We start from the raw sequence: 27,403 nt of genomic DNA, 5'->3' as shown, positions 1-27,403 counted from the left end.
AGGAAAGAACACTTGTAGGCGGTCGTTCAGCCAAAAAAGAACAGGATATTCAATTGCATGGTTTAGGTATTTTACCAGAACATTGTGTTATCACGATAGAAGAATCAGGCCTGTATATGATACCATTAAATGGTGCTCGATGTTTCGTGAACGGTACACAAGTAGTAAACAAGACTCTGCTACAACATGGCGATAGAATCGTTTGGGGAAATCATCATTTTTTCAGAGTTAACTGTCCAAGAAGTGCTACAGGTGCGCGTTATTAATATATTTATTTCAAGATAAAACTTATAATATATTTCGCAAAATAATTGGGAATAACGCACGTTATATTGTCTGTGCCGCTCTTCTGTCTATAGCAATTAATAGTGAACCGCAAACTCCTGCTCAGAACATCGACTACAATTTTGCCAGAGAAGAGCTCATGCTTAACGAACTGTCCAACGATCCGATCCAGAGAGCTATAGCGAGACTGGAAAAGCAGCACGAAGAAGATAAGCAGGTATATATTTTGCTTTAATAAGTATCATAATAACATTTTCATATTGTACTTACTCATTACGCGCATGTTCCAAAGGTTGCACTCGAGAAGCAGAGGCTGGAGTATGAACGACAATTTCAACAATTACGCAATATACTATCTCCGTCTACGCCGTATTCGCCTTATGTACCGTACGATCCTCTAAGAGGTAGCCAAAGTGGAAAACTCCCGGCTTGCACACCAACGACACAAATGCGCGTTGAAAAGTGGGCTCAGGAACGAGATGAAATGTTCAAGCGGAGTTTGGGCCAATTAAAGACAGATATCCTAAAGGCTAATGCATTGGTACAAGAAGCTAATGTTCTAGCCGAAGAGATGGGCAAACAAACGAAATTTAGCGTCACTCTGCAGATTCCTCCGAATAATCTAAGTCCGAATAGGAAGGTAAAGCAATGAAAGATTGTTGTTATACCATTTTTACATTGGGTCTTTGTCATGCTTCATATAAAATGTTTTTAAATTTATTAGTTTACAAAATTTATTATAATAATTGTATAACTAGTCATTTATTATATATGTTTTTTACTTTTTTCTTGTTGATTTTCACTTATTATATTTATAATTTTATAATTTATGTTATACACACATTATATACACTGTTATCCTAATTTTTCTTTTTCTTTTATATTTTACGTTTTGTTTTTTGTTAATTTATGTATTTTTTGTTTATTTTTTTCGCACTCTTCGATATGTAGAGTGTATTCTTTCAGCGGGGCGCGTTTGTCAGTGAGCCCGCAATTTTAGTGAAGAGGACGAATATGGGAAGTCAAGTTTGGTCCATGGAAAAGCTAGAAAATAAATTAGTCGATATGCGAGACATGTATGAGGAAAGAAAAGATCCTCACAATTGTCAACGATTACCTACGATTAAGGTATATACTTTTTATCTTTGAAATGTAATTGTATTATATTATTTTAACATTTTTTTGTGTACGAAATTATTTTCTTACAGGATGAAGTACCAGGAAAAACACAAGATCCGTTTTACGAATCCCAAGAAAATCACAATCTTATCGGAGTTGCAAATATTTTCTTAGAAGTATTATTTCACGACGTACGGTTAGATTATCATACTCCGATTATTAGTCAGCAAGGAGAAGTCGCTGGTCGATTACAAGTCGAAATAAGTCGCATATCCGGGCAATTTCCTCAAGATCGGATTTGCGAGGCTGCTTCGGAGTCTTCCGCGGATTCGACATCCTCCGAAGCGGAGGATTATTCCGGAGGGTCTAGCCATATTACCTGTCGTGTAACGATAAAGCAAGCCACCGGGTTGCCACTTTCGTTAAGTCATTTTGTATTTTGTCAATACATGTTTTGGAATCATCCAGAACCGATAGTGGTTCCGCCTATGATAAACGCGGAGCTGCCGAACTCGAATTGCATCATTGGACAAAGGGATTCCTTGACATTTAAATTTGATGATACAAAAGATTTTACTGTACCCATTACGGAAGAGTTTATGGAACATGCCGCTGGTATATAAGAATTTATTGTATATTATTTTTTAATAAGTAATAATAGAGCTCTTGTATTATTATATTATATTCATGTTTGTTTATCGTATTTTCTTACTTGTAGAAGGAGCGTTGAGTATAGAAGTATGGGGCCATCGCAGCGCAGGTTTTTCACGTAGTAAACCTGGATGGGAAGTAGAACAGCAACAATTGGCGAAAGCTAGATCACTCGCAGACCGATGGTCTGAATTAACGCGAAAAATTGAATTATGGGTCGAGATACAAGAACTCAACGAACAAGGAGAATACTCGCCTGTTGAAGTTGCAGTAAAGCAAGACACGTGTACAGGTGAGAGAAACGATTGTAATATAATATAATACGAATTTTTGAACCAAATTTAGTTTATGTTTATTTATATTTGATTTTTTTACCAAATATAGGAATTCTCTTATTTGTAGAGTTTTTGACTGTAGCGGGTTTGTATCGACCTGGGTTGGATTAATGCTGTACTATATAGATTGATGTTATATGTTCTACTACAACAGAGCATACATTATTAATCCAACTTACGTTGATATACTAGACAAATCCGCTACAATCGAAAACGCTATTAGATTTTAATATACTTATTCTTTGAAAAATATTTTTTAATTATTATTTATTTTTAAGTAATTGTAGCTTTTCGTTTCTTTTTTTAGGTGGTATTTATCAACTTCGACAAGGCCAACAACGTCGAATACAAGTTCGAGTGAAACCAGTACAAAATTCTGGAACCTTACCAATAATCTGTCAATCTATATTAAACATAGCCGTTGGGAGTGTTTCAGTGCGAAACCGATTGCAAATTCCATTAGATAGTTATCAAGACGAGGACTTGAGCATATTGAGAGACAAGTGGAGTGATGCTCTAATGAGAAGACGACAATATCTTGATCAACAAATTCAGAAACTTATCAATAAGCAAGGTAATATAACGAAATTATCTTTCAGCGTTGAAAGTTCTAATTAATATTTTATATATGCACATTCTATTTATGTCTTTTCTGTACTTTCCTATATTCATTTTCTTATGTTTACAGATAAAACGGAACAAGATATGGAGCGAGAACAAAGTCTTGTGGATCAATGGGTCAGTCTCACAGAAGAACGGAATGCTGTTCTGGTTCCCGCAGCAGGTTCAGGTATTCCTGGTGCTCCTGCCGATTGGACTCCTCCTGCAGGGATGGAGCCACATATTCCTGTATTATTCCTTGATCTCAATGGTATATTGTAAAAAAAATGTTTCAATATCTATATTATTAATGTCTATATTCTGTTTATTAATGCATTAACTTTGACTAAATATTATATAGCCGATGATCTCTCAACGCATCAATCGGGAGAGGAAGTATCAGTGACAGGATTAAATTCAATCCTACCTAAAGAACATGGTAACAAATTCTATAATCTGCCTATTATTCGACATTTAGAAAAAGATGTATGTGCCATTGCCGCTTGGGATTCTAGTATACACGACAACGTACATCTCAATAGAGTAACTGATACCGGTAATTATCCTTTACATTTTCCCAAGCAATTAGTAATCTATTAGTAACATGCACCGTGTGTTTTTAGCGAACGAAAGAGTGTTTTTAATTTTGAAGACTACCGTTCGCCTATCGCATCCAGCACCAATGGATCTTGTGCTGCGTAAAAGATTAGCTTTAAACATATACAAAAGGCAGAGCATTACAGATAGAATCTTCAAGAGAATTGTTCGTAATGATTGCTTGATGCAAACTGGTGTCACTTACGAAGTAGTCTCAAATATACCAAAGGCAAGCGAAGAACTGGAAGATCGTGAGAGCTTGGCACAGATTGCTGCTAGCGGGGAAGATAATAGTTTATGCGACGGAGAAACTTACATAGGTAAGCTACGAAATAAGATTAATGATTATCTTGAAGGTACTTCTTAAAAAGTATTGTATTAATCTTTCCTATTATCTATGTAGAAAAATATACTCGTGGTGTATCTGCGGTTGAAAGCATATTAACATTAGATCGATTACGACAAAGTGTCGCTATAAAAGAATTATTGCAAGCACAGGGACAACCTTTGATGCGTAAGACCGCAAGTGTTCCGAACTTCTCTCAGGTATTATTATCTTTTAGCATTTTAAACAGAAAAGTTTTATTTATACTTATTTTATATATAATCATTTTACACATAATTTTCTCTCTCTCTCTCTCTCTCTCTCTCTCTCTCTCTCATATATATATATACACTATATTACTAAAATGCGTCCTTCATCAAAACTTTATTAAAAATTTTATTTTAACTCTCTAAAGTGTTCTATTTCTATTATTTTGTATATAATTTTAATGCACTTTTTGTTCAATAAAATGTATCAGATTTCTCAAATGAAAAGATTCTTATGGGTTTTTACAGATTATGAGATTCGATATGTCAATGGATTCATTAAATGTTACTCGTTCGGAAAGTGTGACAGATCTCAACATGGAAAATGGTCTTCCGCATCCGCGACGTGCATCCACAGGTCATGCAAGAAATGATGAAAACTTTATATCTGTACCGCCAAAGCCATTTGGAATTGGTAAGCATATTCTCTCTATTCAAAATATTTTTCATGTACAAATAACATATAGCTATAGAATTATATATGTATATTAATGATTTTTTTAATTACGTGTGTGTATATGTATATATACACACGCACACACACGCGCGCACACGCACATACATATACACAGATATACACACGATAATAGCGTACACATATATGTATACTACTATTATAAAATTTAAAACGTTTTTTTATAATTTGTAAAAAATCAGTGAAAACGTTTCTAATCAGCAAAATGTTAGCAATTGGTCTACAAATTGTTGGCAAATTCGATAAAATATTTAGCAAATTGGCATTAATTGTATTCGCATTAAGTACATATTTTGCTGACATAATGAGAGCAAATTGTCAACAAAAACCGAGCAAAGTGGCTGTGATAAGTTTTGATTTTGGTCAGTCCTTGTTGTCAATTTGCTATCAGATTGTCAGCAAGCTTTGCATGATTTTATAAATTTTCATGCACGATTTTGCCGTCAATTTGTTCTCATGTTTTATCATTGGATTTTGTTATTACCTGCCACCAATTTGTAGACATTATTGCAAAATATAACAGAATTTGCATCAAACTTGTGTCGTTTTGTCAATAAAAGGACTCCGCACTCATTATGGAAAATTGGATTCCGATGAAATGAGTTAGTTTTTTCATAATGTAGTTTATAATGTGAACAAATAATATTATAAATGAGGAGTATTTAATGGAGTTTTTAAGTAATGATTATAATCAAAGATGCTTTGTGTATAAGTTTTACATTTTTGATACACCATAATTCAAAATCTATTCGTTTTGAGCCTTATGTTTATGACATTTTTTGTTCACATAAGTTACGACACACATGAAGACTAACTTATTGGCATTCAATTTTCTAAATAATTAGTACGGAATTCCTTGTAGTAAGCATTTAAACATTTATTTTTAACAGACCTGGCTGATTGGATTATTTATGAAATCATAGAAAATAAAAATAGCGTGATGCACAAAATCTCTTCATTCATATAGACATACATTCACATTCATGCAATCATTCATAATCATTCATAATAATCCATTTCATGTCAAGCATGAGATATTTTTCAAGATATATGCTACATTTAATATATTTAAGAGAAATATTTCGAAGAAAAGAGGTTTTTGTGAAAATAATCTCTGCTAGATTTTTTTGAGATGGTCTACGCCTGATAGAAAATCGATAGGTTTCAATCAAATTTTATTTTGAATCTCGACTATTTATATGCAAATTCGTCGTATATTGAATGCAATATTTAGTTCGCTTTAAGTCACCATTAAATTCTTAAATTAATGGCTTTATCAAATTTAATAGCATCGTGTTTAGGGAATTTAGTCCTTAGATTAAGTTTTTACTTAATTGTAAGTTAGAGCCACACTTTTTTTCACTGCCTTAATCTGCTTCGTCAAAATTTATTCAATGAAAAATTAACACTTTGTTTTTGAAATATGGCTTATGCAGTGTTTCCAATATTTCACTTTCGCTATGACGATCACTTTACATTCCACCCTAGTTTTGATCGTCCCAAGCTCCATTGTACCAATTCTTCATTCGGTATAGAACCTGTTGATTTTGGATAATAAAAATGCGTTCTGTTTATTTCTTTTTAATTAAAATTCATATCATCCATCATTAGTATGTACCCTTTATATGTGTCTACAATTTCACTTTTCTCTTGTGTGTTTGTAAATTATAAAATATCAAATATTGTATATAAAATACCAAATTGTGAAATTTGTCAAAATGTTCGTACAAATGTATCGTGTCGAATGTATGAAAGATTAATGACACTACAAAAGGGTACTGTTTCCATCATCTAAGATAATTGACAATCTCATATATATAATTATTTAAAAATATTTAGAAATTTCATTAGTAGTAATTATAGTATACTACATTGTGGAATCTTATCTTATATTCCAGCTTCTCTCTGCCATATTGTTACGTCATCAAGCTATGTTCAACTTAACAATTCAATTTAATGATAATTTCACTGCAAATGTGTTTTCCTCACAATACTAACAAATATCGAGTAAATATTTCATTGAGTATGATCACTTGATAACGAAAAGAGTTGAACATGGTAAAATATATTTTCTCAGATTTGCCCTAATATTAGCAGCTACATTTAAGTGCGCTCTACCACTTATTACAATAAAATAAAACACTTTTACAAACTTTAAATAAGAAACCCTACAACAAAATTAATGAACTAATTAATTTTATGCAACTAATCTGTTCCTCTGTTTAACACTACGTCTACTACTTCTACAACTATTTCGGCCCACGCAAGGCTCCATTCTGAACTCAGGTAAAATGGAGTCTTGATTTGATATTTAATTGATGCCATACAGGCAATGACAATTAGTACATATGTCTCGTGAGTGGTTGAGTCTGTTTGTCTTTTTGTTTCAAAGTTTGCCTTAGTATATCAGAGACGTTATTTGCAATAGTATTGTTCAAAACAGGAATGCGTTTTGATAATCAGTATATGTTCTCTTGTAAGCGTCATTTATTCGGTTCAGTTAGCTCAAAAGAAGTTTAACATCACCATATCGAGGAATTTAGAAATTGCTAATCTTGTTTATTTTAAATCGAATGTGATTTTATATTATGTGAACGTTATATTTCAGTATTTGTTTAGTTTGCATGCATAGAATGTATTTCTTGTGTGCCTAGCATATTAGCAAGTTTGTTCAATGAACTGTTTACTTCTCTTATTTATTTTATAACTATTTGATATATACTGTTCATGGTTAATACCAGTATAAAACAATACCAATAATTATTTATGTGTGTGTATGTGCATTGGATGTGAGTCCATATGTGTACATATACTATACTCACAGTCATGCAACACACGCGCACACATAGATACACATACGCACACACGCGCGCGCACGTGCGCGGACACACACAACTACCCACCCACTCTGTCGTCGCACCGTTTATACCAGATTCATTGCATAGAAATCATTTTCATATCCATATATCTATTCTCATAATTTGTAAAATAAGACGATTCTTATATAAATAAGATGATTCTTAAAACCTCGCTTTTACAAATATTCGGATCAAATAAGATGATTTCTATAATCCTTAATGTAATTTGTTAAATGTATGCTACATATATATTTGTTTGCATTTAACAAATTAACTAAAACATGTAAAGTAATAAAAAAGATTGAACTATTGCATTATGTACGTGAAAATTATTACAATGTTTCAATCTTTATTATATACTTGTGAATGTCATTGAGCGATACTCTAGATAGAGTGTAGAAAATTTATTGTAACTTATATGTGTATATAAATATTTTTTATGGTTAATACATATTAAATGGGGATTATTCTCTCTACGTTTAAACATGATGTGTATGTACGTATATACACATTCCGTCTAATTATATTTCATTATTATGTTATGCAGCGCGATTAGATTATTAATTAATAAATCCATATATAAAGACAGAATAAACCTCCAGTAAGCAAGTAATATAGAGGACTGGGGGAAATCAGTAAAAATCAATATTTTGTAGTTTTTCAATTAAATTACAGAATAACATGATAAATACAATATAAGCTGTCTCCTCGTATTTGTTACACAAGACTCAGTTTAAAGTCAAGGATACATTTCTACAAAAGTGAAAATGGCCGTAAATAAAAATATGAAAAAGAAGAAAATAAGTTATGTATCGCATTGTATCGTACAAATCAGTATAGCAGCATGATAAACTATGATAAAATCATAATTTACAAAATTGTATGTGATAATAACAATATATTTGAATTTCAAACGAAATAATTGTTACGATACTAATAATATGTAACAATGTATCATTATCTTCGACTTTAAACTTACCTTCTTTAAAAATATAAAAATTCATCATGTACATCATCGAATTATATAATGTTTACATTATTAATACTAATTATTATTTATTTATCATAAAGATAGCGATATACATGATACATTTCGACATGTACATTTTGAATTCGTAAATGCAATGGCGAGTTAAAATTGTTTCCAAAATGGAGTATCATAGTGTGAAAGGAAAAAAATGAGACTCGCACAAAATACTGTGTTATAAACATTGATGTTTTAATTAATAGTATTGTGACGTGATATACACGTATAATATGGAATTTCCGTATAGAATGCGCGTTAGATAATATACGTTATTTGTCTACTTGTCTCACCATCTAGTGTCTGTGGCCTGCAGGCATGATTTGTCAGTACATAAGTTCATAAAAGCTGATATGAAGCTCGCCATTATGGAGAAAGTAACGTTGACTAATCGAATGAAGGGAAAAGAAGTATAATCAGTGCATCTATCTCCTTTCAGCGAGACCAACTTTCCTGAATCTGAACCTGAATCTCAACTCATTGACACGTCTTCAACAATCTACCTCTGCCAAGTGTAGGTGACACTCGTCGTTGATCGTCCTTTCAAACTTTATTCTTCAACTAAGTTTAAACGTTGAAAGAAAGTTAGATTAAAATGTCAACAATTGAAGGAGAATTCTAATGTAATATAGTTTGAAAGGATGAACCACTCGGTCAACATGTTTGTAGTTTGGTTTTTTGTTTTAACCATTAAACTTAGTGTAGTATACTGGTAGTATTTTGTTTTATATTTTAAGCGTGTTTTATTTTACATGGTTTCTGATCACAATCATCAATTGAATTTGTTAGTACTGCACTTTAAAGTGCAGTATGTATGTATGTAATGTGTACACACGCACAAATGTTTACATATATATATACATATATATATATATATATATATGTACACGTTAAATATTTATTACTTGCAATTAATTTTCTGTGATCATCGTAATTTATTTTTTTTCAGATTATATATTCTACGCTTTTATTGTCTAGATTACGTGATTTAAATCCAAAATTATTAACGATCCGCTGAGCTTAAAAATATACATATATACATATATATATAATTGACAATGAATGATATCAACAAATAAGCGTGGAATATATAAACATTTTTTATTATTTTTAGGAAAGGCATGATTCTTCGTATTTAAGTGTACGTCAGAACCGACCTGGCACCTTTTAATATATAACATTTTTGTAAACCCATCAGCATCCAATAATATCTGTTAAAATAAGGATAGCGAGTAAAAATAATTATTTTGCAAAGTTAATGATAAGATAAAGTTACTAGAATGGCCAGATCGGCCCTGATGCTTTGTATACTATATATTACAAAATATTTTTGTAGTCCATCATTTATTATCGATTTCGTGTTGATCGTAGCATCTCCGAACATGGTCAGCAGTAAACTGGGTCCTCGTATGACCACATTACACGAAGAAACTTCAAACATGGGAAATCAAGCGTGTACTCCTATCAATGACGATGATGAAGAGAAGAGTGACGCCGATTATTCCGAATATGAGGCATATCAGGTAGCGTATTTTCGAAATTAAAGATTTAAAAACAAACTTGAATCACAATAAAAATAATGTTTATAAATTGCGATACTTGGATTATTATTGCATTAATTTGTTGTGACTGTAGTAGAATGGACTGCTTTGTAATAAAATACATTGTAATTACGCTATCGAATCAAAGCTATATTACATGCACTTGCGCTTAGGCTCCACCGAAACCGATAAAACCACTAACTTCTTCACGCACGCTGGATTCTCTGGTCGAATTACAATCGACGAAGATCAATACACCAAGTATGAGTAGCAGCGGGTACGGTTCTCAGGCTGTTTCCACGACAAACCTGACGTCGGAAGATTCCATTTCTATCAAATCTATCAGCGTGGATGAGACTCCAGACCTCGAATATCGTAATCTTCTTGATAGCAAGAAATCCGAGAAAATGGACAGTTCCCTCGTTGAGGAAACGCCCGAGGAGTATATGAGCGAAGTAAATTCTACATTGGATAACTTGAACATCACGCAAAACGCTCACACAGAAGGTCAGTTAGATCAAATGCGAAACAGTTGTTTTAGATATCGATATTATTCTATCACAAATACATATTTTTTGTTTTATAGAACATACTAGAAAAAATATAGAAGAAATAGGAACATATATTGATACCGATATCGATAGTCCAGTTTCTTCTACAAGGAGTGAAAGCGAAATCAACAGCAACATGTTTCATGTCGAAACTCAAAGGAAAAGTACATCCAATCAAATTCTCAGTGATAGAAAAAACGAGATGGAAATCAGTCAAATGTCTAATTCGGGAGACGATAGTCCCATGGAGGGGACTTCGGTCGTACATACCAAACTGCCACCTGGCAAGGTGATTATTTTATATTTTGTAAATGAGAGAAGAAAGATAGGTTGTTACTCGAAAAAATATCACGAAAACCCTAAAAAAAAACTTTCTTGTGTATTATATAAACATCAATGATTGATTCATGTTTAATTAATTAGGTCGTGCGAAGAAGAAAGACTTCTAATGGTTCAGGAAGGCCTACCAGTTCGCAGCATAGAGCTTCGTTTCCTATGGTCCGTCCACAACTTTCTGAGAGTAAGGCTGCAGTACATTTGGAGCAAACGTTACAACCTACAATGCCGTATGAAAATGGCGACAATAGCTCTTCGGAAAGAATTGACGGTACTGCTAATTTAAGCAATTAATTTTTGCAATTTCTTGCATATTTTTCGACATTTACGTTTATTTTTTGAGAGATTACACACTATATGACTTCTTTTTGTATTACATTAAAAAAATTTTTTTTTTGCAGCAGATGATGTTAGCGATAAAAGTTCAGCGTTTGGTTCAAGGCATGATTTAACTCGAGTGGAAACTCCCCTACCAGATTGGATCGTCGTTGGAGAATCAGTTTTGGTTCGCCCTTATAGTTATTCCGGAGTTATAGCTTATGTTGGTCCTACAGAGTTTGCATCGGGAATCTGGATAGGAGTTGAACTCGATGCTCCGACTGGTACTCTCTCTTTCTCTCTCTCTCTCTCTCTCTCTCAAATTTTGCCTAGATTTTGAACATATCTATGTTTCACTGTTGTAGGCAAAAACGATGGTGCTGTCAATGGCCATAGATATTTCACATGTCGACCCAAATGTGGTATATTCGTTAAAATGGATAAACTAATTCAAGACAGACGAGGAAGGGCGCTTAGAAATTATACCAAACAAGAGTCGATACCAGCACCATCCACATCAATGCGCAGGAGTGTTAGCAAGGGTAATTTTATTATACCTTATTGCATCAAATTTAACACGTTTGCAGTTAAAATAATATTTATTGGAACTATTGTTTTTATTGGAAATATTGTCTTTTAGGCGAAGGATTACATTCCTTGCACCGAAGTCGCAGTCGAGGGGAAGGCCTCTCTACTACAGGTACACGTTCTTTTCCACGCGGCAAGTAAACGGATCACACACTGCTTCACCATTACTTCGTGTTAATAAAAGCCACAACATAAATATACTAATTGCTACATGCCTATATGATATATGTAGCAGCAATGTTTCAGTCCTTTAGACATTAGGGCAGCTATTGATTATTGAAATTACTTATACAGTAATATTTCAAATATTGAATCATTAATGTGTACTACACACGAAGCATGGGATATTTTCAACTCGTCATGTCCTATGAGCAGCGTATCCACTTCGCTACTTGACTAGGGGATAGGGAAGTAGGGGAAGGGAGGGAAGTAGCATAATTGATCCGTGCATAATTGTCGCCATGTATCGAAAGTCAGTTGCGACGTTTATTGACTAACGAGCATTCCACAAGTTTACTTTAATGACTGGTATTACGAACCATTTATATTTTATGCCAGAGGAGAAGGCAATATATCTCTTGCGATTTAATTGTACATTCTAAACTAATCAAAAGTCAGCAGAACATCTTTCCTTTATTCTTGATATGTCCTTCTAAAATATACGATAACTACAATTTGATGTACATATTCCACGTAATAATATTTTGTATTTGTGAAATCGGTCTGTGTGGACACAATAGACGCGATAATAATAATATACCGATCTTGGCGTTTTTACAAATCATTGGACGATACACTTTCCAAAATTACCATATGGTAATTTATAGGCCGGAAAAGTGCCCAATGAAAAGACAAATGTCGAAAAGCATTTTACATACATATATATTTTACCGCGTTATGTAGATTATTTAAAGATTTTATATGTATACAATTGTTTCGTATATTGTATTTTTTTAGCGCGATTCGTTAAGTTCCTTTTTATTGTAACATACATCTCTTGTCACCGTTATCCCATCATGTGAACATGACACCTTAATTTATATATACTACATTCTAACTGCAGATTGCGTTTTTGGAGATTGCAAATTGATTCTTAAATGTCCTTATTAATTTATTTAAGAACAAATTGCAAATCCAAAGGTACAATGATTAATAGAGTTGCAATATTAAGTTTATAGGTTTAAGTAGAAACTAAATAAATGAGCTTGTTTCATTGTATCAGTTGCATAATGCTGTATTCATCCAGATTTTTTATAACTTGGGCTACTTCACGTTATTTCCCTTTATTCACGCACAGCATAAACATTGAAGCAAATGATTAATATATATTTCGTTTCCTATAACATAATTTGCTCACTAATTAATTTTTCCCATTTTAAATATTAAATTTTATTTCATTTAAAAAACCATTACGTACGTAATCGCGTCTTGCGTGAAATCAAACGGCGAAAATTACTATATTTTTTTCTTAATTTATAAAATATAGATTGTCTCTTAAAGGAATATGCAAAAAAAAAAATGAAAAGTAAGCAATTAACATTTAAGATAACTCATACATTTGCCCAAATTGTGAAAACAGCTCCTGTCCAATTAGAACAATACTTATATTACCAATAATGAGTATATTACTGTATGTGTAATATTTATGGAATAATAATATTATAATAATAATAATAATAATCGCTGCTGCGCAATGTTTTCTTATCGTGGTAGACAATTTTCTCGGTTTTTATGTACGTAAATAACAATTACTTCTGCGAGAAGGAAACCTTGCAACCAGCAGCACCTGTCCATTTTTAGTAATCAAGATTGTTGAGAAAGAAGCAAATTAAGAGTCCATGTGTCATAGTGATACTACATGCCTGCCCGGCATAACGTTAATAAATTTTACAATCTTTAATCATTACGCGTCTTCGGTTTTTGGTATAATGCAATCGACACTTGCATTTCTTTCAACGTATTGAAACTCGTATGTCATCTGTAAAGCAAGATTAACTCTTGCTCTTCCTATTTTACGGATGCGGACAGTGTGAGACATATATTTAGAGAAAATGATTCAAAATCCGATAAAAATCATACACAATTTCCACTGTATATTTTGGTATGTTATCATATGAATTCTCTTAAATAATGTTTTTTTTTAACTCTTTATAAAACGATTCTATTTAGAGTAACGTTTTTTTTTTCCTATAACATAACACGCCGAGAGACAGCGTAAAAGAAAATATAAAATAAAAACAGAAAGAAATGTAATGGAGAATATTGACGACAATCTCGGAACAGATTTTTTTTTAAATTGCAGCCTTTACAAGTGATTAATGTTTAAATATTATTTTCTTAAGTATATCGTCGGGAAAAACAATGTTTGAGAAGCTACAGTGGAATATTCAGCACTGAGAGAGAGCTTACACAGCCTATTCCATCCCGCAATAAGACAATGTCCATTTTTACCGTTACAATTGTCTAAAGATAATCGTTCACGCTATACTTTGTATCCTAAATGATTCTAGAATATATTTTCGACCAATCGGTTTTACGAATTTTTCTAGAAGATTTCCGAATTTAACATTATCCGCGATCGCTACGAATGACACGCGCTCACGGTCCAACTTCAAGTTCTAAGGGTCGCACGGGAGAGTCCATAATTTAAACCGAGTCTCCTAACTATGGCTGTGAAACCAACAGATATTTTGCTGTTCACGCTGCTCCCTCGTTTTTATCATCGTGTTCACATGCAACGAACGAGGATCGAATTACACGCTCGTTCTCATCACTCCATTAAAATATGAGTACTGCGAAACCAAAACGTCCCTCGAACGGTTACCGATTAATTACGTAAACTGTTCGTCGACAGAATTATTGAACGGAAACGCGCCTTTAACGAAGGGTACAGCTCGAGCAGTTTCTTTTCGATCGCGCTTTTCCGTGACGCTAAATACACGAACAAAAAATATGTAAAGCACCGCGCGTATCGAGAAAATTTAAGGATCGCATCGACAAGATCGTTTTGCATTGAGAAGGATTTAAGATTTCTATCACAAAGGGATAATATCATGGATGTGTTGCAATATCGACATTTTATATCTATTACTTTGTCTTTAATACAATGTTATTTTAGTATCCAAACCTTTATAATATTAACTTCGTTAGTAACACCTTTTTTGGCTAATAATGTTAATATTTTATACACTGAAAAAAAAATTGTCAACTTGCCTAAATATATGTTTTGTTCGTAGTGATTTTTTGGTTCAAATGTTTATGCATTTAATTATGTATTAAATATACATGATTTGTTTGAATTAAATATTTGCAGTGACCACTATATATTTAATTAAATCAAGTAATACTTTTTTAAATTAACAAATTTTTTTCAGTGTACGTCACATTTATATAAGTGCACGATTATGTTTTGTTATAAAATTTTAAGCAATACTTGGTTCATTTTCGTTGCTATAGAGTGATCCATTCCTCGAAAGTTTCTTGTCGATTGCGTTTGTCAGCGGCCACGCTTCATTATCGTCAATTAAATAAAAAAGCGCGAGGGCACGTATAATATTGAATTTGGAACTCTTCTAAACCATGTCACAGTGAGACCGTTCGAACGGTCATACTGATGTAAAACCTACGCATGTATATGTACAACGTAAGCCTCGAGAGATTGGCGGATTATATTTTAATGTAATGTATAAAAAAGAAAAAGGAAAGAGAGAGAGAGAGAGAGAGAGAGAAGAAAATAACAGATAAAGTATGCGTGCGAAGAAAAAGTGACAAAATCTTCATATTCGTCCTCATACGTTTATCGACAATTATTGATAATGTAAAAAAAAAAAATTAGCACGTGCTTCGTCTCTCCTCCTCATTTATTGTAGCCACATTAAGTAGATATTGTATTTATCACAACGACACTCTATACACTCTGTACGTTAGGTTCACGACAGCTTTCATGCATTTAACTTGATGTAATTAGGACTGTCAACTCGCAATGTCAAATACAGCTGTCATTTTCATTGTTTGAAAACGTAAAGGTTCACTCGCTAGAGCATACATATTTAACACGTATTGTATCCGTTTGATCCGCCTCGACTTTATACGCTAATACTTAGTTAGTAGACCTCCGTGGACGAGCTCATCTTTCCCTTCAAGAAAGTCATTTTTCGAGTCATTTATCGAATAGATCAATCAATGGTACGTTAGACGTAGATGGTTTTTCTTTTGAGTCTTTGAATCATCTCGAAAGTATATTGTAATATACATACTGTGTTCTATGTTTCGAATAGCTCGATACTGACGTCTGAATAACTAAAGCTTTGATCCGAAACGAGGAATCAGCCTTGCATGGTGTGTCGCGCGGATCAAACGGATACTTGAACACTTTACACCTGCCTGTGAATCTTCGAATCGATTCTGTTTCTGTCTACTTCGTCAAATGTTTGCACAACGGAAGGAAAAAAAGGATTTGGTATATAAAAGTCAAAAAATCAAAGCGAAATTATACGCGGCGACGTAGATAGTTTCAGTCGATAGATGATTTTATGCTGTAAGTGTAAAGCTTCTGCCGAAAATAACGTATGGTACAGTCGATACTAGATAATAAGAATTTCGGGAATTCTCTGTAGATCGATAGGATGCGCTGTGTCGTTTGATCTGGTTGTAGATAACCGGAAATAGGAAAGCCTATTTTTGCATCGTGTGATTAAAGACAAAAAAAAAAAGGTATCTAGCCGGTTTGTATTCACCGAATATGCATTTGGATGAGAGGTGTTATATATAAAGCTCCAAACTATACAAAAATAACTTGTAGGAGATGTTGACTCTGTCAATGATTCGTATAACAATGATTTATATATAACATTAAAGTTTAATCACAAATATATGCTTACGGATATGCTTACTATCTATTTCTTCTTACGGACTCCTGCAGCCTTCTGCAGCTAAATTATCATTTTTCGTATAATTTTTATTATTTTGACTGATTCTCGCTAGATAAGGACCCCTTATATTTATATTGCATAACGTACAAATTAGGAACTGCTCTAAAACATTTAATAATTAATTAGTCATTGTGTTGTACAATACGAGAGAGAAACGATCTCGATTTAATTTTATTGAATCTGGCATACAGATATTCACGATGTAATGGAAGATCGTCCTCGAGTATCACAGTTGTATAAGTATAATCGTCAAAATCTACTTGTACTTGTATATATAATTTACCGACGTCTCATCGGAAATCTCATCGGTATAAAAGTATCTCGCGGCACACACGAAAATGTAACTCTCCAAGGAATCTTTGTAAAACACAATTAATTCCGATATGTTTATTAGACATATCTGAAACGTACCTCGAATCAAATAATTCTTACAAGATTATAAAATAAACGATTGTACGAACGTACTGCTGTGAGCGATGCGCGAATCGACCAGATGCGTGTATTATAATACACAAAATGTGGGAAAACGCTTAAGTAACGTTTATTTCGACATTACGCGTAGCAATTCGAGTCGTATTGTCGATTCAGCATCTAAATTTCAATATTTAGGATATGTATAGATAGCGATTCAACTAGTAAGTACCTCGGTGTGCACTGGTGCTGGTATGTATTCTGGCATAATACTTACAATTAGTGTTTACTTCTCTGAATGTTTGCATGGAATATTCTATAATCACGATCCATCGATATATGCAATAGAAATTGATATAAGCGTTTTCAAAATTTTCGTGAAAAAATTTCTCCAGCAAAGTATCAAACGCGGTGATTTAAGTACAAATGTAATTATACTTTCACGAGAAGCAAAATTGTCTCGTAATGATATTACATCCAATGTGAAATGTTTTAAGCATGTTTTATTGGAATTAATCTGAGACTTACAAGATGGATCTCTCTCATAGATTTTCTTTAATTCCTTCGTGCTCAGATCAAAGTGTACAAAGTGTACTAGCTCGTCTCGAGACATTTTCTTCACAAACCTTGCGACTAGAAGCTAGAACGGCCGTGTGCTGCTGTTGAAATATCGAACAGCATGGAAAATATCATTCGCGCGATATCATTCTTATACGTGTCACACGCGTCATACGCGTCACACTAAAGCCGTAGATATACATGCACATCCAGTCACACGCGACACACTAGGGGCATGCCTGCTTTAGCGGCACTCGAGAAGAAAAGGCAAAAGTAAAATAAAGAAAATATAATTAGCGAGTATATTCCATGTAACCCCTTCTAATTCAAATGAAAGCTATTCATTCTTTTTGTAGCTACAGTTAAGCGTTGTTACTTGAGCGATTACCATCCTTTGCCGCGAAAGCAAGAATGTACTTTTCGATCTCGTAGGCCAAGAGCTAATTATTATTATTATTATAAGAAGAATAGAACTGTGTCAAGTTAAATCAAGAGATGATTATTGTGTAATAGTATTATTTTATAAGCAGTCAATAATATTAATATTCATTCAAGTAAGCTAAACACCGTATCACCTCTTTCTCCGAAATCCTCCCGTTTGCGAAAAAGTCGTATAATTTATTTCGTAAGCTCGTTTCGTCTCGAGAGTACCTATACCTCTATTGTTAAATAATATACATGCCGCGATACATGCATATAGAAGCTGATACAAGTATCACTTAAACAATAAGGTGTGTACATTTTAATTTTTATGAACATAATAAAAATATTATTTAATGTTCTAAATATATGCGATCTTGCGTGGTCGGTCGGACTTTGCTGTGAATTCGTTGCGAGGCCGATAACGACTTTTGTCCCGCTTGTGGTTATAACAAATCAATACTTGGTTCTCTAAGGTATGGGTATATACCTATACCAGGCTATATAATTATTCAGTTATAATTTCCATTATTAGATAAATTAAACGCGTTCTATTTTAATTTCTTTAGTTACGTTTTATTATAGAAAATATTTTAGATAATAATGACAAATACTGCAGTTACAACATCCTTTTATTACATCGAATTACCATTTATGAATTATTTAAAGGAGTAATTATCTATTTATCTTTTAGAACAAAGTGATATTCGCATTAAGAGACAAACATAATTAAGCTCTTATTAAATATCAAATTAATTAATTAACTGCATGATTAAGGTTTAATTTAAAATGTGTGCGTTTTACAGTTAACACGATTAATTTTAGTAATCGTTTGATGCGTACAAATCTGTTTAATTAATTATTATCATCATCATCATTAGCATCATCATCATCATCATCATCATTATCATTAACATCACTGTCATCATTATTATATTGTTGTTATTGTTGTTATTATTATTATATGTTTTACATTTTGCGCTTCGTTGTACGTTTTTCGATATGTGTGATAATAAATATTATAACTTTCAGCGGAGATCATTTAATTTTCAAGCATTATTTTTTTCCTTTATTAGTATTTTTTTCTTTATTGCAGCATAAAATTGAAAAAGTGTACGTACATATTGCACATAAGAAAACTAAAACGAGCTATAAAAATATGTTTGATTAGTACTCGCATAAACACAATGCAAACTTATGAATGCATGATTTTTACGTGATACTATTGGCACACTTTAATTGTATATAAAAAATGATTAACGTTTTCGAAACAGAATTTTTAAGAGTTAATTAAATATATACATTTTATATACATATATACATGTATAATAAATAAATAAGTATTAAGGTATATTATGAGTGTGTGAAATCACACAGGTTTTGATATATGTAGTGTGTACAGTCATCTAATTTAAATATAATGGAATGACTCCTGCGTCGGTGACTCTGGTCGGAGGATTTTTCAAGGTCTTTTTTGTCCTCGCACAAGAAGAGGTAGTCCTCTCGTGGTCTACCGCAAACAGAAACGTGTGCAAACGAGTGCACTCGTGCATTTTTCCCCATAGCTGAAGAAGCGACTTATCGATGAGAGATGGCTGCAATTAATATGTCTCTTTAGTGGCCCTGACAATCGTTATTTGCCTCGATGAGGAGTTAGACGTCTGTAAATAACGATGCATTCTGATTATATTATCATTGGCGCATGGCGCATCGTGACAGGTAATATGGAACAAGATTGAAAAGTTATTTGTAAATAACGATCGAACAGTCATAGTTAATTCTTTTTTTCTCGAAAAGTGCTTACACGGTCACTTGTCTCGCAGATTTACAGTTAAAATAACAAAAAGTGAATTCGTTTCCTTAGCAGTTCATCCACAGCTAAAAAATTGAAATCATGTAGCTTGTAGCAAATGATCTCCGTCAAACATGATAACATATTCAATCATTTGTTAATTGTAACAAGTGCAATATTCTCACTTAATATTAATTCTTGATTCTTATTAGCAAATAGCACTAACTAATATGAATACCTATATAATCACGTTAGAAAAAATATACTGTTTTTATTACGATAATTGTTTAAGCTGACACTTAAGTAATTTAATTCTTTTGCAAACTAGCGAAACTGGCTTATTTTACTTCTGGGAATTGTCTTAGGCATTGATATTCAACAGTCGACGGATTCGGATGTAACGCATGCTTCTCTTTTGCTTTCATATCATGGCCATGTTCTCGCTCAAGTGTAAGAGAGACTTCGGGGTGCCCTTTTCTTCTCATTTCCCTGTCTTCTCTCTCTCTCTCTCTCTCTCTCTCTCTCTCTCTCTCTCTCTCTCACTTTTTCTCGACGCGAGCGAATTGCGAGCATACATTTCGCATCTCAAAGCTGCACTGCGATGAAAGAGCATATGCTTCGAAGACGATGGGATCAGTGAACCTATCCATGGTCAGCACCGACCACTGTCTCTCCTGACTCCGTCTACTCTTGTCTTGGCAGATGAAGTATACATAATATATGCGCTATAACGTATAAATACATAGTGCCAGGCTTTTTTTTGTGTGACGCCGGTAATGTGCGACGGATCATAAAGGTGGACAAAAGAGTCCCGCACGCTTTATTCCTCATCGATGCAGATGCGTCTCTGCGGAGACAATGTCTCTCGGATTTGTCGAGATTACACGTGCGGAACAGCTATTGTTTCTTTTCTTCATTTTCATCAATCTCCAACAAAGTTAATACATTGCATTACTCTCGTCTCTCTCGTTGCATCGAGCAACCAGCAAAGGAGCGCGTAACACAAAGAAAGGCCGGGCAACTTAAATACCTCAAAATAGAAACTAAACCTTCCTGCTGTCTGCGTTATAAATGTATTCAAATGCGTCTCCTTTGGTAGATGCACAATATAGGAATGCTCGAGAATATAAACTGTCGTACGCGTGTACCGTTTCTTTGTAAACAGAGAGAGAGAGAGAGAGAGATCATTGTAACAGTTCTACTTATTGTTGATAGACCGATGAATTCTACGAAGTTTTCAAATAAATAAGATTACACGGACGTGCATGTGTACGTTTTGCTGCAATTTCAGCAAAAGTCATATATTTCCAAGGGTAATTAGAATACCTACAGGAAATACTATAAATAGGTTGAAATATTCACGCGAGTCGTAATCGACACGTACATTCGAAGAAGCGACCGATAAGGTTGGAACTTTACACCAAAGCAACGTTACGTTTTCGTCTTTCTTACGGAATTAATTATATTTATTAGAGAGAGAATTAGATATACATTATACATATATACGGCTACAATGGTTTGCTATTCTACTGGCCGCAATATGGTAATATGCCTTCACTACGTGATACCGCGCGAACTATGGAATAACCGGGTATACAGGATATGCTAGCGTTTTACCTTTCCGAGGATCATTTAACGACTAGAAAAAAATATTTGTGCACATTGAATTAGGAAATTGTCACAAAAATATCGATCACGTCGTAACAAAAGTTTAAGAAAAATATTTGAATTTTATGCAAAAAACAAACAGCATACAAATCCATAAACATAGCGTACAGCAGTATAATGCGCTGTCATGCGAACCGAGCGTTGACGGTTGCGACAATTTACGTGAAACGAAGCGTACAATTTAAGCCTAGCCACGATAATAGCACAAAGATCGTATGGACCTGTCGCGAAATCAACCGCGCCACATTTTTCTCTCGATACAGTTATTATACTTTATGTTCAATGCTTCTGTCAACATCAATCTAGTGGAAAAAAAAATGACATTTCGGTATATTTATTCAATTTTAAAGCCTACAGAGATCTAATGTATATCAGAGTTTGCCAAAGTATCGCACTTTGCACGGAGAAAAATAAATTATCTTATAGATTAAGTAAAAATATTCTGATTATTTCTGCCAACTGAATTTATAACAACTTTACTTGCCTGAAAGTAAAAAATATCAGAGCTGTAAAGTAAAAAGTACATTACAATTAGTAAATCCATTCAGGTGATTATTATCTTACAGTAAAGTAAATTTTACTATTACCTTACAGTAAAATAAATTATACACTATTCTCAAGACTGTAAGCACAAATAACTCTCAAGACTTTATTATATAATTTATCATGCAGTAAAAGTAAATTTTGTCACTAAGACAAAAAATCCTCGTTGATAAAATGAATTCTGTTGAGATGTATAATAATTTATACATTCGGAAATAGTAACAAATTGCAACAGCATAAAATTTACTTAACAAAAATAGTTTATGTTTATTAATAGTCTATACCTACAATCGCTCATTTACTAAAATAGTAAAATAAATATTATACATAAATAGGATGTCTCTGTCTCTATATGGACCTGCCAATTTCATCAAATTTATTATAATTTTAGCGCATATTTTTGTTGTTACTTTATAATTTTCTCCACGCAACTAACAAGGTGATTACTAATTTAGACTTTTCTTCCGATTTCTAAATTTGTCCTCTTAGAAATAGCTTGTCCTCTTCTATGAAATTCATAGCAGATCGTTACATTGAATTTATATGTATAGTAATGAACATTGAGTTCCTATAGCTGCAGGTACACAAAGTCGCTTTGACTTCCGTCATTCGATTATGTATAAATCTGCAAGTAACCGCAGGCACGTGCTTTCGTGACAATAAGAAACGATCGCATGCACACGAAAATACATAGGGAAATGCGATTAGCCACGCTTTTTCGAAATACTACTTATCATATCTTTCCAAGCAGCGTGCATCCGCATTGATCCATAGGCAAAAGAGAGTGACACTTGTGCTTCAGATTCAAATTTAATTATCACCATGGAAATTTATTCGTTGCTCTTCGTGCGAAGAAAGTTGACACAGAAATCCGTTGTTTCGGTTCTGAGTTTCATAAACTCCTTGGAATCGTGTATTCCGCGAAAATTAGAGAAGCGCGTGTGTTACCAATTAATTAAACAAGTTTCCATCTCGAGAAAAGTTCACGTTTGATTCGCCAACTTTGAATGATTCATTTCACGATTGGAGATTACGCGGATATACGAAGACGCGGACGTTTAAATCGTAAATGGTGATAATTAAAGAGTGGTGTTTAATAGGAAGATGGTGCAAAAACATCCATCGAGATCTGCGTCGTAAATTTATCTGGCATCGATGCGCAGTGACCTTTCAAATGGTCCATCGTGCCGCATGTGAATCAAACGGGAAAGGGAAATACGTGGCATGCGCATAATTACACCGCGCGAACGATTTTCGCATAGGAATGATTTATTATCACAACAATTCGAGGGCAAGCCTGCATATTAACGATGTAATAAGGACAATCGAGCGCGACACGCGCGAGAAGATGGAACGATACTATGAGCAACAACAAGAAATTCTGAGAACGGTGAATTTTGGTTACAAAAATTTCCCATGTTCATGTAAAGGTATAGTAAGATTTTTGCTTTATAATTTGCATAACAGGTTACGGTCAGTGTAGAAACAGAGACGCGATCTCGGAAACTATTAAATCACGACGACGTGAACCCCACCGATAAAACTTTCTATAGATAAAATTTGACATCATCACGTTTGACACATTTCTCTTTTGTTAGTTTATAAAATATTTACAGGATTAAAATATTCTTAGGAAAAGATCTTCTTTGTAGATCAATTAGCGGGAACGCTCGTTGACTCATCGATCGTAATGAAAGCACCCTTCGATACTTATCGTATAAAAATTACCGGTATTTCCGTGTATCTCAACAAAACAACCCACGCAGCACACTTTGTTCAATAGATGTTCTGGAAATATCCGTAAGACATTCAGATGATACAGAGACATCCTTTGGACGTCTTTAAGTCCTGTTTTCATAATCTACGATTACCTAAAGATTAAAGGTTACCAAGAAATTCATGAATGAATTTCATTGATGAATCTCTTGGTAACCTTTAATCTCTAAATATATATTGTGAAGACAGGCTTATGACGTCATTTGAAGATCTGTGCTGTATGGGAAGAATTAAAAGTCTTCAACAGAAAATTAAATATCATATAATTGTTGCTGGCATTTTACAATTTTGTCCTCTATAGACGGTAAATAACGAAATTGTCAGAGAAATCGTATCATTTATTATTACCACTATTTTTGTCCACTTCAACTTAAACTTTGAATGTGAATCAAAAGAGATGATTCATTTCTTCGAATTAGTCGATTATCACAGTCGTGGAATATTTCATTACGCGAGCACATCTCGTATACTTAAGGTTTTTATTGACAGTTTAAATAAATCTTTATAAAAGAGGAGCATTTCTTGAGTGATTTTACGGTAGATGCCACGTTCGAACGAATTTGTTTCTCTACGGAGAATCGCGCGACGATGAATCATTCATAAACGTACAACGAATGAGTAGCATTCATCAGTAGTGGTTAATTTCCGCAGCCTGCGGCTCTCGTATACATAATCTGTCCAATATATTCTTCCTGTTCTTTGGGGAAATAAAAAGACCTCATCACATACTTCTTATTATAAATCGTTTCTACATTTTATCAAAACGCATTATCTCAATTTTTGTAACACAAAGTAGTAATTTATAATTTTTGATCTTGTTTTCTTTTTTCATTAATGTTACATAAAAGTTGCAAAACAGATTAAGATAAAACATCGCGAATAATCAACAAGTGCGGTTACGAAATATCAATACAAAATCGATCAAGGATACAATCTCTATAAATAATTATCTAGAAAATAAAAAAAGGATAAACTAATAGGAGTTATACCTGACGAAACAAAAAATTTAATCTATAATTAATACATGTAACTAAATATCTATAATTTTGTTTCTTAATTACACACTCGATGCGATTATTCTGCTAATTTTTGTGATTAGAAGTAGGATAGGTTCGAATGCGACGCGACGATGACCTTGACCATGTGAATCCAAGGTGAGAAGAATGACCAAAAGGATTGAATGAACCGGCTGGATCGATAGACGATTAGGATTATAGCGCACTGTACACAGTTTGACAAATGAGAGAACGAGAGAAAGAGAAATGAACTGGTGCGAGCAGAATATAATTTTTGGGCGCGGCATGAGATGCGATCGTCTCGAGCTGATGTCTTCGTCGACCCAGCCTCATTTCTTTTCTATTGAGAAGTAATATACTGCTGTGCTTTGAGAGATTAACTACATCATGGACGCACAAAAATGCTTTTCATTTTTTATACATATACATATATAACAAAATTACATATACAGAAGGTTCGGAGAAAGATCGTAACAACGCTTAAGAGTAGATGCTTCAGATAATTTTGACACGAGAATTCTAATATTAAAGTATCGAAAAAAAAAAAAACTAAAAGAGTCTCGAAATTTTGGTATTAGAATTTTCAAATTACAATTGCTGTACATATAATACCAAATATTATAAGAAACAAGTAATTCACATTATAGTGCTCGCGTATAAATAAGTTTCTTAATGTCTATAAAATAACATATATGTATGTACATACTATATATACGTAACGTACATACGTTCACACACAAGAATGTATCATTTGATACATCCTTGTGTGTGATGACACTTTAAAGAAAATAATCAAATTCCAGAATTGAGCTCTTTTTTAAAAACAGTTGAAACTTTAGTTTAATTAAAGTCGACGAATTTTCAGAATTCCAAATATAAGATCGAACGAATGAATTGATGCAAATGTGCATTATATATATTACAGATTTGAAACTTGTGTGTCTTGATGTTGTATGGATTCTTATCACCCTTTAGTATATACTGATAAAGATACTAAAAATATCGTGCACATAAAGATGCACATATTTAATTTTTTGTTAAAATAAAAATGAAATTTTCAGGGAATGGAAAGTTACTTTTTAAAAGTAATAAGTTACAATTACTCGTTACTGAGTAAAAAAAATAATGAGTTACCGTTACTAGTTATCGCTTTTTGTAAGTAACTCGTTACAGTTACCATTACTCGAAAGGTAACTTTTCGTTACTTTTCCGTTACTTTTTAAAAATCAATTCGAAAATGTACTTTTGCGATATTTTTTGTTTAAACGTTAATAAAAACAATATAGACATATATATAGCATGTATAACATTGACACTATGTATAGTTTTATTTTTTAGTTTTTTTTCAAACACAATTTCGTAATTCTACAACCTATAAAATATGCAGCAAATTAAGATATAATACAAAAAGCGACATTTCGACATTATAATATTCCTACAGTTCAGTAACTTTAATAAGTCAATATCTCTTGAACGAAGCGTTTGCGAGAATTCTTTTAGAGGAAATTTTTCTTTGTTTTGAGATTCTAAATACGTATTTCAAATTTGGCCATTTAACCCGAGATGACACCCTGTATAATAGAATAACGTGTCCAATCGTATGCAAAGTAACGATAAAAGTAACTGTAAATTTCGTTACCGTTACCCAAAAAATGTAACTACATTACAATTACCAAAAAAAGAAAATAACACAGTTACCAGTAAAGTTACCAAAAAAGTAACTTGTAACTGTAACTTCGTTACAAGTAACGAGTTACTTCCATTCCCTGGAAATTTTACTCATTTATTAACTTTTTTAGAGCTTTTCTAACATGCGCATACTTCTTGTTCCCAAATAAAATCCAAATAAAATTGTCAGAGATTTTGTTTGTGCGACGAAAAGCATTTTCATGATAATCACGTTCACGCAGAATAAAAAGAACCATAAAGTCTTTCGTTCGCGTAAGAAGAATTTGCGGAATCAGTAAAAGATTTTGTGATGGTGATCATAGATGACATTCCGGAAGAAGAAACCAGAGATTTTTAACCAAATAAATTAAATAAGAAGAAAGAAGAATGGGAGGGAAAAAAAATGATAATACTCTTTATTCATTGAGAGATGAAATGCAGAACGGCAGTAGTGCGCACCAAAAAAGTCTGATGCTTACTCATTCGTTCAATGTACTCAGCCATTTGCATTCAAGTTTCGTCTTCACGAGACTCGCGTCTTTTCAGTTAATATACATAAATATCCTTTGTAGTACCGGTGCAAATAACTAAAAGGGAAAGCACTTTGCTGCTACGATGTGTAACGATGGACTATTATATTAACTTGATAGATAGAACATTTCTAAAAAAAAAAGACATGTAATTGTGGCGAATATGGGCATCGTTTATCGGCTTCTATTATTTTAATGCAACATCTTATTACTACGTATTA

General features: G+C 33.2%; 1 protein-coding gene across 1 annotated transcript in view; it reads left to right on the top strand.

Annotated features, from left to right (window-relative positions):
- Positions 1 to 12,054, top strand: part of LOC108774341 (Kinesin heavy chain 73) — a 39,961-nt gene extending 27,907 nt beyond the window's left edge. The window contains exons 9-29 of the mRNA XM_018540426.1: positions 3 to 252; positions 360 to 502; positions 578 to 925; positions 1,237 to 1,413; positions 1,494 to 2,019; positions 2,123 to 2,347; positions 2,698 to 2,964; positions 3,079 to 3,261; positions 3,352 to 3,546; positions 3,614 to 3,907; positions 3,991 to 4,166; positions 4,428 to 4,593; positions 6,907 to 6,939; positions 8,975 to 9,049; positions 9,907 to 10,058; positions 10,250 to 10,583; positions 10,663 to 10,916; positions 11,051 to 11,234; positions 11,368 to 11,565; positions 11,647 to 11,823; positions 11,922 to 12,054. Coding sequence (XP_018395928.1) covers positions 3 to 252; positions 360 to 502; positions 578 to 925; positions 1,237 to 1,413; positions 1,494 to 2,019; positions 2,123 to 2,347; positions 2,698 to 2,964; positions 3,079 to 3,261; positions 3,352 to 3,546; positions 3,614 to 3,907; positions 3,991 to 4,166; positions 4,428 to 4,593; positions 6,907 to 6,939; positions 8,975 to 9,049; positions 9,907 to 10,058; positions 10,250 to 10,583; positions 10,663 to 10,916; positions 11,051 to 11,234; positions 11,368 to 11,565; positions 11,647 to 11,823; positions 11,922 to 12,010 — 4,446 coding nt within the window. The 3' untranslated portion in view covers positions 12,011 to 12,054. The remainder of the gene's footprint in view (positions 1 to 2; positions 253 to 359; positions 503 to 577; positions 926 to 1,236; positions 1,414 to 1,493; positions 2,020 to 2,122; positions 2,348 to 2,697; positions 2,965 to 3,078; positions 3,262 to 3,351; positions 3,547 to 3,613; positions 3,908 to 3,990; positions 4,167 to 4,427; positions 4,594 to 6,906; positions 6,940 to 8,974; positions 9,050 to 9,906; positions 10,059 to 10,249; positions 10,584 to 10,662; positions 10,917 to 11,050; positions 11,235 to 11,367; positions 11,566 to 11,646; positions 11,824 to 11,921) is intronic.
- Positions 12,055 to 27,403: the final 15,349 nt, after the last annotated feature.

Source organism: Cyphomyrmex costatus, unplaced genomic scaffold (genome assembly GCF_001594065.2).
Source record: "Cyphomyrmex costatus isolate MS0001 unplaced genomic scaffold, Ccosl1.0 scaffold245, whole genome shotgun sequence".
In the NCBI taxonomy this organism is placed as follows: domain Eukaryota; kingdom Metazoa; phylum Arthropoda; class Insecta; order Hymenoptera; family Formicidae; genus Cyphomyrmex; species Cyphomyrmex costatus.
The sequence above is the reverse complement of the archived record's forward strand: the minus strand, read 5'-3'. Positions and strand labels throughout refer to the sequence as shown.